Source organism: Coptis chinensis, chromosome 3, assembly GCF_015680905.1.
Source record: "Coptis chinensis isolate HL-2020 chromosome 3, ASM1568090v1, whole genome shotgun sequence".
NCBI lineage: Eukaryota > Viridiplantae > Streptophyta > Magnoliopsida > Ranunculales > Ranunculaceae > Coptis > Coptis chinensis.
The window spans coordinates 76,160,229-76,178,450 of NC_141458.1; the positions used below are offsets into that span (position 1 = coordinate 76,160,229).

The 18,222-nt window shown below is 42.9% G+C and overlaps 2 protein-coding genes across 2 annotated transcripts; both read right to left on the reverse strand.

Moving 5' to 3' along the window:
• Nucleotides 1-1,374: 1,374 nt before the first annotated feature.
• Nucleotides 1,375-3,224, reverse strand: LOC147510854 (uncharacterized). Its single transcript, XM_086598268.1, has 2 exons — nucleotides 2,360-3,224; nucleotides 1,375-1,652 (listed from the first exon to the last, which is right to left on the reverse strand). Exons 1-2 carry the CDS (start codon nucleotides 3,222-3,224, stop codon nucleotides 1,375-1,377), a joined length of 1,143 nt encoding a protein of 380 aa, XP_086454394.1.
• Nucleotides 3,225-5,668: 2,444 nt separating this feature from the next.
• LOC147510855 (uncharacterized) lies at nucleotides 5,669-6,397 on the reverse strand. The gene has a single exon (XM_086598269.1). The coding sequence runs from the start codon at nucleotides 6,395-6,397 to the stop codon at nucleotides 5,669-5,671; it is 729 nt and encodes a 242-aa protein (XP_086454395.1).
• Between the last annotated feature and the right edge of the window lie 11,825 nt (nucleotides 6,398-18,222).

Here is an 18,222-nt window from a genome sequence, read left to right on the forward strand (position 1 = left end):
GGTGGAGAGAACGGAGGTTGCAGGGCTGAGGGATCAGGTGCAACAACTTGGTGGTAAAGTGACTCTGTTGCAACCCGCTCTGGATTCCACAAAGTTGGAGGTTCAGCAATGGGTGGATGAGTGTAAGAGGATGCGCTCCGTTGTTGAACGAGCTGAGACTGCATATAATGACTTGGTGGATACGGTGGAGAGTGGCGATATGTACGTGCTGTTGGATGATTATTTTGAGACATTGGATAAGTATGATCGCCTTAAGATGTCTATTGAAAGTAGGGCTGCGATTAATGCATTGCGATCGTGATGAATAATGTAGATGCTAATAGACCATCGATCGCCATCCGACCAAGTCGTTATTGCCACCCGGTTGCTCAACCATTCCTTTTGTTGTTTCTGAAGTTGTTGTTGATCAGGCTACCAGTTCTGGTGTTGCAGAGGGCGTTGATCTGGACCCTTTTTGAATGTGGATACTCTCTTTGTGTGGATTGATTATGAATGTCTTGTGCTTGTCTTTGGGTTGGGAGGTCTTTGAATGCCTTGTTCTTGTCTTGTTATTGGGTTGGGGGGTCTTTGAGTAATACTTAAACAGCTTTTGTTCTTGATACAGATACAATATTATTTTTTAAAGGGGATACTCAGGTTATTTTCCTGGGATAACCTGGGGGCCTTGGTATCTAACCGATTTTGTATTGAAGTAGAAATATTTAAATTACTTACTTGTTGAAGTTGGTTTGAAGTATGCATGTGATTGCTTTTGTTGCTATTGATTTGTTGTTTGACGACCTGTGCTGCATAGTGCTAGTCCTGATGTACTACTTGATTTTGCTAGGTCGTCTTTAAGGTACAGGTTGTAGAGCGTTTGAGTACGACCTGATGTCTTTGCGTAGTTGGCACCTAGGCTTTGTCTTGTGTCAGGTATACGCCCTGATTCGTTCCTTTTGGGGGAACTCCTGATTAATATAATTAGCCTTTGAGTGGCCATTATATTTGAGTCTGCCTTAAACCCTTTGTGAGGTCGTAAGTTGACTTGGGGTCATTTTGGGGGTCCCTTAGATTGAATTTGTCTGATAATTGGCCTTTGAGTGGCAATTACAGTTGAACCATACCTAACCCTGGCGTTGGTGTTAGGTTAGTTTAGGGTCCTTTTAGGGGACCTTGATTTGAATTGATTGGAATTAACCACTGCGTGGCTGTTGTTGTTGAGTTGTTCTGAACTCCGTCTTTAGTATCCGATCTGACATTGTGATGTCCTAGGTCGGGTTGCGTAGTGTGAAATGCAAGGTGCTTATGTAATGCTAAAATGATAGCTGCACTCAAAATGTTGATGAGATTTCATTCATATTGACTGATGTACTTGGAGGAAAGAAAGAAAAAAACTTATTGATAAAAGCGCTTGAAGAGAGCTGTATTCCAAGGTCGGGAAAGCCTATCACTGAGCTGGGTTTTGATCCAATATGCGCCATTTCCAATGACTTTTTGATTACCTTGTGGAAACTTTTTGAGGACTAAGTCACCAGCTTGGAAAGATCTTGTGGACGACCTCTTGTTGTAAGAACGTTGGATTGTTTGATGATACCGAGCTAGGGATATTGCGACAGTTTCTCTGCGTTTTTCTAGGAGATCAACTTTTTTTGCCAAGATGTTGTCATTGACACCTGATTCAATAATGTCAGAACGTGTAGTTGTGATTGTGAGTTCTGATCACTGCTTCTGTTCCGAAGAGCAAAGTGTGAAAGGAGATTCATTTGTACTGGATCTAGCTGTTGTTCTGTATGCCCATAGAATATTTTCTAGTTGCTCTAGCCATTGGGTTTTCTTGATCTCTAGCTTCTTCTGGAGGTTTTCTTTGGTGGCCTTGTTGGTGGCCTCTGCTTGGTCATTGCTTTGTGCATATCTAGGTGTAGAAAATGCTTGGTGATGCGCCATTTTTGTAGAAAATCCTTGACTTGAGTGCCAGCAAATTGCGTTCTGTTGTCCATGACTAGGGTGTGGGGCAGACCAAATCTAGTGATGATATTAGTCCAGATGAAGTTGATTACGTTGAGTTCCTTGACTTGGACTAGTGGGATTGCTTCAACCCACTTGGTGAAGTAATTTGTGGCTGCTAGGACGTATTTGAGCCCTGATTTGTTTTGCGGGATGAATGGTCCCATGATGTCTAGCCCCCACATGTGGAACGACCATAGGCTGACTATGTTGATCAATTCCCTTGCTAGACTTAGGTGATTGTGGCCAAAAGTTTAACATTGGAGGCATTTAAGAACGTACCTTTTTGCCTGGATATGCATGCCTGGCCAATAATATCCTTGGGCGATTACTTTGTGTGCCAGTGATCTTGCTCCTGCGTGGTTGCCACATTCACCTTTGTGGATTTCGTCGAAAATGAGTTGTCCCACCCTTGGAGTTATGCACCTTAGGAGGGGTCCTCCTGCTGATTTGCAGAACAGTCTTCCATTGATCACTGTGTACCTTGTGGCTCGGAGTTGGATTGCACGGGAATGCTTTGCTTCTAATGGGATCTCACCATGTAAGATGAACTTGAGGAATGGGCCCATCCAAGATTGACTGATTTCTTCTTCAGATGAGGGTTGGAAATCTGTGAGGCTGTTGATACTTTCTTTATGGTACGCAGGTCGTTCCAGAATGTCAATGTAGACTGTGGTCGGACATGCCTCTTGTGTTTTGGAGGCTAGGAAAGCCAAGTTGTTTGCATGTCTGTTGTCCTCTCGAGGAATATGATCTAAGGAGAATGTTTTGAACGAACTGATTATGTCATAAACGACTTGAGCATACTTTGCCAAGTTTGCTCCGTTTGTGACATATTCTTTTGTGATCTGCTTGACGATTAGCTTGGAATCGCTGTAAGCTTTAAGCTTTGATACTTGTCCTTGTTGTGCCATTCGGAGCCCTGTGATCAACGTTTCGTATTTTGCTTCATTGTTGGACGTTGCGAAATCGATTTTTATTGATTTCTGTAGTTGGGCTCCCTCTGGTGAAGTTAATACAGCCCCAAGTCCACTGCCACTGTTATTGCTTGCGCCATCTACGTGGAGGTGCCATGTGTCTGGGGTGGCTAGTTGATGGAGTGATGTGATTGGCTCGGGTTCCCAGTTTATATCTTCGACAGGGAAATCTGCCAAGAACTCAGCAACGACCTGGCCTTTGCGAGACGTTCTGGGAACGAACTCGATGTGATGTTCTCCTAGTTCTTCAACCCATTTGGCCATGCAGGCTGTTTTGCTGCTAGAACTCAATACCTGTTTAATGGGTACGTCAGTGATGACCTTGATGCTGTGAGATTGGAAGTAAGGTCAGAACTTCCGGGCTGAGTAGAGTAAAGAAAGCATTGCTTTCTCCATCGGGGAATAATGTTTTTCTGCATCTGCCAACGTCTTCTTGGTGAAGTAGACCAGCTTCTCGACTCTATCCTGCTCTCGAAAGAGAACTGAGCTGATTGCGAAGTTAGTCGTTGCAAGGTACAGCCCTAGTGTTTCTCCTTCTTCTGGTTTGGACAGGACATGTGGAGTTGATAAATAGGCTTTCAGGTCGGTGAAGGCTTTGTGGCACTCATCTGTCCAAGTGAAACTTGCTCCTTTTTTGAGTATTTGCAGGAATGGTCTGCATTTGTCAAATGCTCTTGGGATGAATCTGTTGAGGGCTGAAACCATGCCAGATAACTTGTAGATTTGTTGCTTTGTGGTTGGTTCTAGCATTTCAAGGAGAGCTCGTATCTGTTCTGGATTTGCTTCAATGCGTCTTTGTGAGACGAGGTAACCTAAGAATTTCCCTGAGGCTACTCCAAATACGCATTTCGCTGGGTTGAGCTTCATCTTGTTTTGGCGAAGTCGTTCAAAAGCCTCTTGTAGGTGGGGAATGTGATCACCTGCCTTTTCGCTTTTGATCACCATGTCGTCTATGTTGACTTCCATAGTGTCTCCTAACAAGTCTTTGAACATTTTGGTGACAAGTCTTTGGTAGGTCGCTCCTGTGTTCTTCAAGCCGAAAGGTAGGACGTTGTAGCAGAACGTACCTTGCTCTGTTATGAAGGACGTCTTTTCCTGATCTTCCACTGCTAGTGGTATTTGGTTGTACCCACTGTATGAGTCCATGAATGACAAAAGCTCATGGCCGCAAGTTTGATCTACCAATATGTCGATTCTTGGTAAGGGGAAGCTGTTCTTTGGGCAGTGCTTGTTGACGTTTGTGAAATCTATGCAGAGTCATACCTGACCGTTCTTCTTCGGAACGGCTACTATGTTAGCAAGCTAGGTCGGGTACTTGACTTCTCTGATGAATCCCACGTTTTTGAGCTTTTCTATCTCTTCATTGATGGCTTTTTGAAACTTGAGTGCTAGCTTCCTAGGTCGTTGTTTGATAGGCTTGATAGTTGGATTTACATTTAACTTGTGGCAAGCGACCTGAGGGTCGATTCCTGGCATATCGATATACAACCAAGCAAAAACATCTTTATTGAGAGATAGAAATTTGACAAGCTGCTCCTTGAGCTTGGGGTCTAAGTTAGCCCCTACATATACAAATTTTGGGTCATCAGTTGTGCCCAAATTGACTTTTTCTCTTGGTTCTATTTGAGCTTGTTTTCCTTTGAGCTTTTCTGATGCCGCTACTGGAGGGCTGGATGTTTGAGGATCCTGCCTCTTTGGAACGTCCTTGGTTTTGACGACCTGAGGCTTGGGTGAGGTCGTAGTGCTGACCTGATTGCATCAGTGAGCTTCTAGTTGGTTGCTTCTGAGCTCCATGATGCCTCTGGGACCAGGATATCGTAGGACTTGGTGTAGGGTTGATGGAATAGCTTGGATTTTGTGGATCCAACGACGTCCTAGAATGGCAGTGTAGGACGACCTGACATCGATAACATTGAAGCGTGTTGATGTTTTGACCATGTCCTCTTTTTTGCCAATGGAGACTGGTAGGATTACATCTCCGATGGCATCTGTACGATCTCCGTTGAACCCATAGAGCGGTGCATTGGACTCTATCATCACCGAGTCTGGCAGGTGCATGTCTTTGTAAGTTTGATAGAACAGTATGTCGCATGAGCTCCTTGGATCAATGAGGACTCTTTTGACCGTCCAACCGTTGATCTTGACGTGCAATACCAAGGCATCATTGTGAGGTAGGCACACCTTGTGTAGATCTTCTTCTGTGAATGAAATTGCCATTGTCTTCTTAGGGTTGGTGGGTTTGATCATCTCGGCTTTGTGTGAGAGATGGTAGATTTCTTGGATTTCTCCCACTCTTTTGCGCTTCTCCCGACCTTAGGTTTCGTCGTTTGAGGTGTCTGTAATCATGTTGATTACTTTGTCCTCATCTTGGTCGGAGGAGTGTTGTCTCTTGTTGTGCCTTGACCGACCTGGAGACTTAGATCGTCCTGTTGATTTGCCTCTGCTTCTGTTTCTGTTGTTGGCAGGCCGTTCATTGCTACAACTCCTGCTTCTGTGGCGTTTGGCATCCAGCTTGTGCCTCAGATCGCTTTTTGGCAAGAACTCTTTTAATTTGCCTTCCTCTACTAGGTCTTGGAGGCAGTGCTTGAGGCTCCAGGAATCATTGGTTTCGTGGTGGTAGAGTTTGTGGAAATGATAGTATGGACGCTCTGGTATGGCTATTACCTTGTTGATGTTTGGTTTGAAATACGACACTGTATATATCTTCTTCAGGATTTGACTTGGCGTCCTGGAGAAATTGAAGAATTCCCTCTTTGTGTATGAGGGTTTGTTGGATCTCTTGTTGTTGTTGTTGTTGTTGTTGCTATTTGAATATTGCTTGCTTTCCTTGGGGTCTGGCTCGCTGCGAGGACCTCTTTGCCTTTGCGCTTGGCCATCCACTCTTCGTACTTGATGTATTTGTCGACTTTGTGATACAGGTCGCCTGAGGTGTCTGGCTTGTTGCGCATGAGGGACCCTGCTAGGTCGGAGTCATCCAAGAGGGCGTTTGTGAATGCAGAAATTGCAAAACCGTCACTGAGTCTTGACTCTAGCGAGAGTAGGTCCTTCTTAAAACGTCCTAGAAAGGCTCGGATCGTTTCGCCATGAGCTTGCTTGAGCTGGAATAGGGAGTCCAAGTCGGCACACTTCTTTCTGTTGTGGACAAACTCTGCTATGAATGTTTCAGCAAGGCTGTCAAAGTTGTTGATTGAATCTGGAGGGAGTGTGTAAAACCAGTCTATTGCTCCATCCTTTAAACTGGATGGAAAAAGTTTGCACTTCAGGTAGTCGTAGTCAGGATGGCTGTATAGTGCTAGGATTTGGCTGAAACGGGCTATGTGCTCGCCTGGGCAGGAGGTACCATCGTACAACGGGAACTTTGGTTGAATGAACTCTGAAGGAGGTTGTTTGTCTCTGATATCTTGGATGAATGGTGATGCTTTGTATGTCTCCAACATTTTTTGAGCGATCTGGATCGCACTGGCTCTTTCGCTTGACTTCTATAGTTTTTGCGCGAAGTCTTCTAAACGCTGATTGGTGGTGTTGGCTAGGGATGCAACAGTGTTGTGCTCCCTGATTTCTGTGGTGCCATTGTTGGTGTTGGAGTTGGCATTCTCTTGCATTGTCTGGTTTTCCTATTGTAAAATGATGAAGGCTTCTTGGAGTGTCCTCATCTGGTCTGCCAATGCTTGTAGGTTGGGCTCCATTGTGGTTTTGCTGACCAGCTTCGTGGGCTTGAGAAAAGAGTGGTTGCTCTTTTCTTAAGGAAATGAACCAGTAGACGGCACCAATGTAGATGTTGGTTATTTTGGGACTACGACCTGATGATCTGTTGGATAGGAAATGGCTGCACTTTTCTTGGGATAAGAGTTGCCTACGTATCAAGTTTCTCGGGGTAAACTTGAATCAAGCTTTATGTAGTTCATCTCTCTCTATTTGTAGATGTGTGTCTGAACTGTTATGGATTGCAGATCCACCTTGTATGCTATCTTGATGATTTGCCATTACTCTGATGTTACAAAGTAAATGACTCCTTGATTGTTGCGTTGACTGAGCTCCAGGATTGCGCTAGTTGATATCTTTCCATGTATGGCTGTAACTACTTGGTGACGACCTGGGTGTTGGGTCATTGGTACGTTATGATGTTGTGGGACGAGCTGAAGTAAGGCGTCCTGCCTTGTGGACACGTGCTCTGTAGTGTAGAACGGAGGGTACTTACAACCACCAACTCTCCCAAACAGTATAAATCACACTCTAGATGTCGTAAACAATAAATCAAGAAGTCAAAATGAATACTATTTTCTTTCTTCTATTTGAATCCGGCTTATTCTAATCTTCAAAACACAAAACACTTTGTTGTATTTCTTTTACCAAATATCAAGATAATGAGCTTGAGGTACATTAGCCGAGTTTTTTATCAAGTAAGCATGCGAGCTGTTCAAAGGATCAAAGATCAAGCATCCAAGTGTGATTCCTCTACTATCCGATCTCTTAAAGATTCCACTTCTTCTTATTATAAACAAATTAGAAGGTTCTCAAATGCTCAAGGTTCTTCATATCAAGTGGCCACGGCTGGCTCTGAGGTTTGGGTGGCCCTAGACAAGCCTCTTCAAAATGGGCCATTTTTCTTAGGAAACCAAAAAATAAAAATGACTTACCGTAAGTTGTTCTTTTGTTTCACTCAGTGTTCTAAAAAACACTAGGCAGTAGTCGGGCGGTGGGAGAGCGCCTAGGCCTTCTAGGCAGTGCCTAGATGAGCTAGGCCCTAGGCGGTTTTTTTTCCTAATATATCTTATAATATATATAATAATACACACCTATACTACAAGAAATGAAGAAAATCATTTACAATAACTCAAAAAATAAACACAAACTAATATACTTATTATAAAAATGCGTAATAGTTGAAGAATATTGATTTCATATAAAAACATACCCTTTCTTATAGTGGCATATAATTTACATTAGACTTTAGTCTTTTAAACTCATTCAAATCTTAAGCTTACACGGGTCTTTAATTTTCGATATTTAATTATTCAAAAAAAAAAAGAAATTACTGGACCGCCTAGCCGCCTAATCGGTCCTCCTAGACCCGCCTAGTTGGTCCACCAATTTTTTAAACAACTTGGGCCTAGGCAGGCTGCCTAGACCGATTTTTAGAACAGTGGTTTCACTAAAATAGTGTTCTAAAAAACGCTAGGCGGTAGTCAAGCGGTGGGAGAGCGCCTAGCGCCTAGGCCTTCTAGGCAATGCCTAGACGGGCTAGGCACTAGGCGGTTTTTTTTTCCTAATATATATAGTAATACACACCTATACTACAAGAAATGAAGAACATCATTTACCATAACTCAAAAAATAAACACAAACAAAAATATTTATTACAAAAATGTGTAAACACAAACAAATATACTTATTATAAAGATGCGTACGTAATAGTTGAAGAATATTGATTTCATATAAAAACATACCCTTTCTTATAGTGGCATATAATTTACATTAGACTTTAGTCTTTTAAACTCATTCAAATCTTAAGCTTACACGGGTCTTTAATTTTCGATATTTAATTATTAAAAAAAAAAAATTACTGGACCGCCTAGCCGCCTAATCGGTCCTCCTAGACCCGCCTAGTTGGTCCACCAATTTTTTAAACAACTCGGGCCTAGGCAGGCTGCCTAGACCGATTTTTAGAACAGTGGTTTCACTAAAAGCAGTGTTCTAAAAAACGCTAGGCGGTAGTCAAGCGGTGGGAGAGTGCTTAGCGCCTAGGCTTTCTAGGCAGTGCCTAGATGGGCTAGGCGCTAGGCGGTTTTTTTTTTCCTAATATATATAGTAATACACACCTATACTACAAGAAATGAAGAACATCATTTATCATAACTCAAAAAATAAACACAAACAAAAATATTTATTACAAAAATGCGTAATAGTTGAAGAATATCGACTTCATATAAATACATACTCTTTGTTATAGCGGCATATAATTTACATTTGACTTTAGTCTTTTAAACTCATTCAAATCTTAAGCCTACATAGACCTTTAATTTTTGATATTTAATCATTCAAAAAAAAAAAAAAAAAAAAAATATGGCTGGACCGCCTAGTCGGTCCATCGATTTTTTAAACGACTTGGGCCTAGGCGAGTCGGTTGGGCACTGCCTAGCGCCTAGAGACCGCCTAGGCGGCCACCTAGACCGATTTTTAGAACAGTGACTAAAAGACTTTTAGCAGTTAGGCTTATGAACTGAATGGCCCTAACTAGACTTAAAAAAAATAATAGTAATATGGACATGTGTAGTGGGTATGTAGCCCATTGGGGCCCTATATATTAGCAATAAGTGGGGGCCTTAGGCAGTGGCCTATGCTGCCTACCCCTCCAAGTGGCTAAGAATGGTAATAAGAAGCTGAAAAAAGCAAAGGAATCATTAAGGACTACTATACATTTAAGTTGTTGGGTCCTAATTGATCATGTTATCTACTTGATTTCGGTGTAATTTAATGGAGAGAGTGGTCGGTAGCAGAGAATTTGGTTGAGGGAGATGATACAAGGCAACTGGTGAAAACCAGTTTTCTCTGTTTTCATTTCAATTTGGGTTTTGGGCTTAGGGTTGTACTGGACCATATGTGGCGCCCAACACAAATACACCCCCTTTATTTTTTGGGGGCCTACCCAATAAAATTCGGTGTGTGCCAAACATAGGACCCACGCATTCTTAGAATGGCCAATGTGAAACTCATGGAATGGTGACATTATATGTGCAGGAAGCAGGCACATCTCAGCAGGTACGGTTCAGCGGAAGATGCGGAGCTACTAGCTTTCCACATAGGATTGCAACATGCCTTTCAACTAATTAAATATTGAGAAGCTCGTTATCTACTCAGACAACCAGTCCATTGTCAAGGAGCTGAATGGAGAATCGTCTGATGTCTCTTAGAGTCTATCGAGTCTTTTGGCAGAAACATTAGCTCTAAAACAGTCCTTTTGTTTCTGCATGCAAATAAACTTGTTTATTGTCCAAGAAGGTTGATTCATCATGCCCATATCATGGCTGAATCTGCCAAGCGTGTCTTTCATTTATCATGTAACTAGGGTATGCCCGTGCCATACGGCACTGATGAACTCGTCGCGCCTTCGACACTATCTCCTCTACCAACCCAATTGGTCATTATCCATAAGCCCAATATCATCAATTAGGCTAGCCCTTTCTGTAGTACCATGTTAAATTTGGAGGCCCAATAGTTTATAGGCTAGCCCAGTTTATAAGTCCAGCCGCAATTGTTGACTTTTGAGTGATTTTTAGATAGATCACATGGCCGGATACTGATTTGGTTTAACAAAATTGCACAAACCCCTAAATCACTTGGATTCGCTATGTCATATTTTGTGAGGAAAATTTATAGCCGCCGTATGGGCCCCTTTGGGCCCCACACCATTCTGCTAGATAGATGACAATGTGCCTCTAGCTGTCAAAGCCACAGCTTCCGTCGAGTCCAAGACGAGTTGTATCAACTTTTTGCTATCTTAAAAAAAAAAAGTAAATGGCCAAGAAGGGAAGAAAGATATATATGCATATGATAACTAAAGAACAATTAAATACACATGAAACTAAGAGTACCAACTGGCCTAAAAGTGAATAAGCAATAAAGCTCGGACAAGAAAGCTTAAAAGATGTTCCAGGTAAACGAGTGACATTACTCACTGCGATCCCAAGCCATCGTTAATCTCTCATAGAGCTCCACTCCTATAATTCTAGATATAGAATTACCAATAAAAATACATCATATAATACATCACCAAAAGCAATATGAATCATGAGGACGAACTACTTAACATCAGTGTTCTAAAAATCGGTCTAAGCGGCCTCTAGGTGTTAGGCGGTCCCAAACCGACTAGCATAGGCCCAAGTCGTTTAAAAAATTGGTGGACCGACTAGGCGGGTATATAGGCGGTCTAGGCAGTCTAGTCAAGTTTTTTTTTGAATAATTAAATGTCGAAAATTAAAGGCCCGTGTAGGCTTAAGATTTGAATGAGTTTAAAAGACTAAAGTCTAATGTAAATTATATGCCACTATAACAAAGAGTATGTTTTTATATGAAGTCGATATTCTGCAACTATTACACATTTTTGTAATAAGTATCTTTGTTTGTGTTTATTATTTGAGTTATGGTAAATGATTTTCTTCATTTCTTGTAGTGTAAGTGTATATTACTATATATATTAGGGGAAAAAACTGCCTAGCGCCTAGCCCATCTAGGCACTACCTAGAAGGCCTAGGCGCTAGGTGCTCTCCCACCGCCCGACTACTGCCTAGTATTTTTTAGAACAGAGCTTAACATACCTACTATAGATAATTAATAACGACAACTAAACCCTTTTTTTTGAATAATGGCAAAAGTATTTGTATTAGAAGTAAAATACCACCTTAGTCCTTAGGGAACTATCGATAGGAAGGGTTTAGATATATAATTTCCCAATGTAAACATGTGTTTTGATTTGTGCGTAAAAAGACAATTGTTTGTATACTTCCTTACCGTATGAGTGTTTGAGACACATGATTTCCTAAGGCATAAAATACCTTAGTTTGCATGGAAGAAATTCCATCAGTGAGTTTCGTCCCGTGACTTGAATGAGTCTATTGGTCGAAGAATCTCCTTGAAAAGCCAAGAAAGATCCCGCAATTAGCAACTGCAAATCGAACATATACTTCAGTGCCAACGGAATGTAATTAACGTCGAATTATGGAACCAATATGCAGTGCCTACCCTTTGTATCCCACCATTAAAAATGATGTAAAGTTTATATAGTTATTGAACTTCACCAATGAATATACAATCCAATAATTGCATACATAATCATTTTCCGCTACTAAAACGTGCTAATGATATCAATAAAGGAAAAAACAAACAATACAAGTCTACTCCAATAAAGTTAGTTATGCCCAACACATTTAAGAAAGTAACCATTCATTCTTTTCATACCAATGAACTAATTAAGTAGCAAAGTAATATACAAAACTTTCATTTGTTTATAGGGTCATTATTCATGAGCAAAGAAATATGATTGAAAACAACCTTCCGACCTTCCGGCGGCTGTGGGAACCAGGATTTTACGGGGTGGGGCGGGCTATTATGAAGTTTGTAAATGAGCGTATTAGTACTACTCTACATACAAGGTTAGGAGGGGAAAAGGATTTGATATTTGGGAAAGACCGAGTTCATTTTGAGCAAACTGCCTACGTATCTATCTCTCGATTCTCAGGGGAGAGAAGAATCAGGTCTCACGTAGTTCATATAGGTGGTATTTATAGATGCGGGGCGTTTAGATCTGCGAGACACATGTACTGACATGTACAAGTGTGGGGTGGAGATTAAGAATGAGTGTTAGGTTGGTTTTGGTAGGAATGTTGTGATGATTGGGAGTGGTTGTAGTAGTTCGTAGATCACAGTGATTGGAAGTACATGTATGGCTCTGGTAATGATTGTATTTGGATAAGGAATGGTGTCATTAGATGAAGCATTCTACTTGAGGTTGTCTCTTTGACCTGAGATATCTTGTAGCGAGCTGAAGTAGACCACCTACATGAAGCGAGCTAAATATGGAGCGATCTTGGAGAACTCTTGCTTATGAACACGTGCTTAATATTCCTGAATGAGAATATTACTCCCCTCACCCCCCTCGGTGGGGTCGCGGTTGTACACTAATCGCGTTTATCTGCTGAGAGAAAATAGTGGCACGTGTTAAGCATGAGTGGAGAAGTGGACCGGTGGAGGTCACCTCGTATTATGTGACGGGTGCGAGGGATAGCTGGCACGTGAGAGAATCGTAGCAATTGTGGAGGAAACTTGTCGCCGCATTTGTCGGCTCTTGAAAAGACAGGTCCTTGGTACACGTGTGCGGGCTAGGGCGTAGGCTGTAATCATATTACCTTGGGAACTGAATGGGTGGTTATTCAAAACCAAATTTCGGAGAACTGAAAAGTTATTTTCTGTTTCCTTCTTCAACATAAACGCAGGCTAGGGTTTCTCAGGTGAGTGCTTTTGTTGCCGCTGCTTTTTCATTTTTTTTTGTTTTCTTTCTTCTTGTTCAAGCGTTGTGTGTCTAGTAGGTAGATCGGTGCTAGGTTTTGTTGCTTAGTTTTGTGTATTTGATAAGAAGAAAATACAAAATGTCTGACTCTGACGATATGCGATCGGAAGAGGTTCAAGAAGTATCTTTAAGTTGTGGTGAATATGAGGAGGATAAAGAGGAGTCGGTGGGTTTTGAAAGCGGTCATGAAGATGATGAGGCTGAGGTTAGGGATGCGGATGATAGTGCACGATCTGGTTCTGTAGGTGCTGTTGCTAGCACTTCAGGTCGTGATGAGGGGTCATCTTCTAGCGGGTTGCCCCCTAGACGGTGGATCGACTTGTGGCAAGTGCATTCCCTGAACTGAGGGCAGCTTATGGGATAAAAGTAAACGACCTGGAGATATACGACCCTGGTCAGAACGAAAATGTGCGAAGTGAGGAGTACACCCCTCCGAACGGTGGGATAATAATTTGTGAGGGGCAACTGAGGGCTGGTATGAGGATACCATTCTTGAAGCTGGTTTGTGACTTTTTAAATTTCTGTTGGAAGTCCCCCTGTCAGTTTGTTGGTAACACTTGGCGGCTGTTCAAGGTGTTTGATTTACTGAATGCAAGTGGTGAGTACCGCATAGTGGTATCTGATATTATTGAGCATTTTGTGGTAAAGCGATCTCGTAATTTCAAGTTTAGTTTGCAAACTCTGACAGGGAATTCCAGTGTGTTGGATGGTGTTAGCAATGAAGCTTGGAAGAAGAGGTCGTTGCTGTTAGTTGGGAATTACTATACTAGAGGATGTAGTTTGCAAACTATGGTTTGCAATATTGCTGGTGGGTAGGAGTGTATTGCTCTTGTTATTTTTATGGTTGGGTTACTGTTGATTTAACTGACTTGGGTTTTTGTTGTGTTTGCAGAGCTCGCTATAAAGAAGCGAACTGAGCGGCGGGAAATAGAGAAGTTTGTGAAATTGACTCGGGCTCATAAACAAGCGAAACTGCCTGAAGTTGCACATTTCTTTGTGGAAAAAGGAGGTCTTGTGATTAGGGAGAAGAGGAGGGTTCAGAAGAAAAGGGCTCGGGGTCAGACTAGTGAAATAATGATGGAGAAGCGTAAGAGCGATCTGGTGACAAGGGAAGAAAGGAATAGAGGTCGTACTGGTCCTAAGCGACCCACTGGAGGTGCTGGTGCCTCGGGGTTTGGTGGGTCGGGTGGGCGACCTGAAGGGGGGTCTATTGGTGTGCCTATAGAACTGGACAGGGTGGTCTTCAAATCCCGTGAGCGGAGCAGCTCGTTGAAAAGAAAGGCTGATGCGTCTGAGCAGGACGCTGAAAAGGCTGCCAAAGCTGCGAGGCATGCGCTTGGGGAGAGTTTCAGTACTGGGGGCGTGTCTGGTGGTGGGCGAGTTGGTGGTAAGGCCACTCGCAGTACCAGGTCGAGGTCGGCACCAGTCATGGATCTGGAGACCTTTGGGGTCAGGCAGAGTTCGTCCCCAGCATCTCGAGAGCCCACCCCGTTGGCTAAGGCAAAGGCCCCAAGTAAAGTAAGTGGGAAGTCTGTTATGGCTGTTGAAGATTTGGAGCCCCAAGCGGCATATTTGGATGACCAGGGGGTGCAACGGACTGTAAGGCGAACTAATGTCAGCTTAAAGTCGAGTAAGATTTTAATGTGCTTGCTTGATCACATAGCGCTGGATGGCAACCGCAAAGAACTGGACGCCAAGGGGCTGGCTGATAACCTGAAGCGAATAGATATAGCGCATTGTCTGGTAAGTGGAATTCTCCAGATTTGGTTTGCTTGTTCTTTTATGAGAACATTGTGAACTGACTGTTATTGTATGCGTGTTAATGCAGATTGTGAGCGGGTACCAGAAGCTGAAGGAGATCGTCCAGCTCGCTAAATCAGATCGTGAGACTATAGCAAAGCTGAAAGACGAGTTGAAGGATGTTCAGGACGCGTATGGCATAGATCTCCAAGAACTTGTTGAGGTGAAGAAAGAGCATCAGGTGCTTAAGTTGGCGAAGATTCTGAAGGATACCGAGGAGGAAGATCTTAAGCTGAAATTACAGACCGCTGAGGAGAACGTTTTTGCTGCGACTAGAGAAATTGGTAGGTTAACTGACTACGCCTATCACTGCAAGGAAGTTGCTCAAAAAGCTACTAAAGCGTATGACGTTCTGGATGCTGACTTCCTTGAGCTGGAGGTCAACTACAATGCCTTGAAAGAGGAGTATGAATGCGGGGCTCCCAGTACATTAGTGGTACCTGTATTGAGAGATGCATGTGATGCTCCTACTGCTGCGATCCCTGCTCAAGAGGTCGTTGAACCGTGAACTGAAGATGTTACACCAGATGCGTTTGTGAACTTGGGTGCGGATGGTCTTGAGATTGTGGTTGAAGGGGGTAATGCAGAGGCTGAAGTAGACCTCCTAGCTGCTGAAAAGTTGGCTGTTTTTCTGGAATCTTAGAGTTGTGAGGGTATTGTGTTGATTTTGATATTTGTAAGTTGTGATATATTAGAGCTGGTTTTTTGGGATAACCTGGACAGTTCGACTTTCTTTTTGTTATGGTTGTCAAAACACTAAGCGAACTGGCTCCCCGTGTTGTTATGGGGAGCTCGTTGTATGTTGAATGATGATTGGTCGAGTTGGATTTCCTGAGTAAACTCAGCAGCTTGGCTAGTAGGCGAACTGGGGCCTGAATGTGGCTGAACAGTAGGTCCTTTTGCTTTTATGAAATGCTAGTTTTTGCTTTTCTGCTCTGTTTAACTTTTGCTGGTGTGAATGTATGATTCTTGATATTGTTATAATGGTCTGGCTGTGTGGGCGACCCTTGGTAAGAGTGCGGTGGCTAAGTAACTTGTGACCCTGAGTGAGCATTCTGATCTTTATGTGTTCTTAGTGTTGTAGGTCGCGAGTATCTTTATGTGTTCTGAGCGTTCCTTGTAGTTCCTGGCTGGGTATGATAAGTTGAAGTGAACTGTTAAGCGTACTGACAATGTTGATAGTGATACGGCCGAGTTACTGAGGATGCGTGCTGCCTGGGACGCTGACAAGAAGAATATGAAGGCCTTGAAGAAAAAACGTCAGGACGTGCTGGAGGAGAAAAGGGTGCTGGTTAGTTCGATGGTGGACTTGCAGGAAAAACTAGCGTCCGTGACTGAGTACACCAAGCAGTGTCAAGGTGTGGCACGAAAAGCACAGAAGGAATATGATCGAGTTTGTGAAGATCATGATGTGCTAGCGGAAATGTATGTTGAACTATTAGAGAAGCAAGATCGTGAGGCCAAGGGTACTGTTGCATTTGTTGTATCACGAGATGCGAGTAATGTCCCTTCTACCAGCGCCGCTCCTACTGATAAACATGTTGTTGGTGATGCTTGATTGTGATGCTGGACTTGTCTGTGTAAGTTATAAAAGTTTTTTGGATGTTTGTTAGTTCTCCTCTCTGCAAGAGAGTTAAACAATAGAGCTGGTTTCTCAAGCTTGTCTGAGCAGTTTGCCTTTTGGTATAGATACATAACGAACTGGTTTCCATGAAAGTGGCAGTTCGATATTTTTACAAAAGTTGTAAGAAATACCGATATGGATTTCCTGGGTAGACCCAGCAGATCGGTGGATTCATGAACTGGTTTCTTGGCGTCGGTCAGGCAGTTCCATTGATGAATGTGTATGGAATGCATGTTTGTACTTATGCTCGATTGCTTGTAGCTAGTGTTTCGTTTATAATGCTTATGGCGAATAGTGGCTAAGAAGCCTGAGAGTTAGCTTAAGTAAGCGTTTTGCTCGTAGATAACATTCTCATATGTGGGCTACCCACTAGTAAGAACTGCATGGCTGTGGAGCTTGGTAGCTCGTGGGAGCATGCTAGCCTAATATGGCGTGAGGCTCGCTGAGAGCATTCTCTTTGAGTTGATCCTAAAGTTAATGGTAGTCAACTAATGAGAATTTGAGAGGTGATGAAACCTATGAGCTCAAAAGAGCGTGCTGCTCACAGAGGGCGTATTGCTTGTGTAGAGCATGCTAGCTTAAGAAAGCATATCGCTCACTGATAGAGTTCTCACTAAGTTGATCCTAGAAGTATAGGTCCTCAACTAGTTAGAATTGGAGAGGCTCTAGAGCCTGTAAGCTCAAGAGAGCGTGTTAGCTTATGAAAGCGTACTGCTCATTGAGAGTGTTCTCATAGAGTTGATCCTAGAAGTATAGGTCCTCAACCAGTGAGAATTGGACAGGCTCTGGAGCCTGTAAGCTCAAGAGAGCTTGTTAGCTTATGAAAGCGTACTGCTCACTAAGAGCGTTCTCACAGAGTTGATCCTAGAAGTATAGGTCCTCAACTAGTAAGAATTGGAGAGGCTCTAGAGCCTGTAAGCTCAAGATATTATGCTGCTCGTGGAGAGCGTGCTAGCTTATGAAAGTGTGCTAGCTTATGAAAGCGTACTGCTCACTAAGAGCGTTCTCACAGAGTTGATCCTAGAAGTATAGGTCCTCAACTAGTGAGAATTGGAGAGGCTCTGGAGCTTGTAAGCTGAAGAGAGCGTGCTACTTGTGGAGAGCGTGTTAGCTTATGAAAGTGTACTGCTCACTGAGAGCGTTGAAACTCATGAGAGTGCTGGAAGTGCGTGTATACTGGTGGTGCTTTCAGTGCAAATTGGGTGTTTTGTTGATGAGATTGAACGGAGTAGGTTGTAATACAAACAGAAGTAAACTACACTTGAGCGTACAGTAAATAAAAACATGAAATTTACAATAATGCATTTTTATTGATAAAATTTCTTTAACAAATAAGTGTTCCAAGAGCGTGGCAATGGTTTCCCCTTCTGAGTCTTAATCCACTACTCTCCATTGCCACCAACTCGTTCTACTATGTACGGTCCTTCCCATGTTGGTGCTAGCTTGGAGTCATCTTGAGTCTTATTCAGAACTAGATCACCAGGTTGAAAAGATCGAGGATTGACTCGCTTGTTGTATGACTTCTTTAGAGTTTGATGGTAAGATGCGACTCTGATCGCTGCTAGGTCGCGGCGTTCTTCCAGCAAGTCGACCTCTCGAGTTAGGACGGAGTCATTGTGTCCAGACTCTACGAGTTTTGATCGAGTTGTAGTGACTGTCAGTTCGGTGGGAATCATGGCCTCTGTACCATAGCATAAGGAGAATGGTGATTTGCCTATGCTGGAGCGAGCTGCAGTGCGGTAAGCCCATAGAATGTTCTCTAACTGATTTGGCCA

What these genes read in the sequence shown, in the direction of transcription:
- LOC147510855 (XM_086598269.1), bottom strand. Translation starts at nt 6,397, where the DNA reads ATGTTGGAGACATACAAAGCATCACCATTCATCCAAGATATCAGAGAC.
- LOC147510854 (XM_086598268.1), bottom strand. Translation starts at nt 3,224, where the DNA reads ATGGCCAAATGGGTTGAAGAACTAGGAGAACATCACATCGAGTTCGTT. An exon ending in TTTCGACGAAATCCACAAAG is followed by an intron (nt 1,653 to 2,359) that starts GTGAATGTGGCA and finishes TTATTGAATCAG; the next exon opens with GTGTCAATGACAACATCTTG.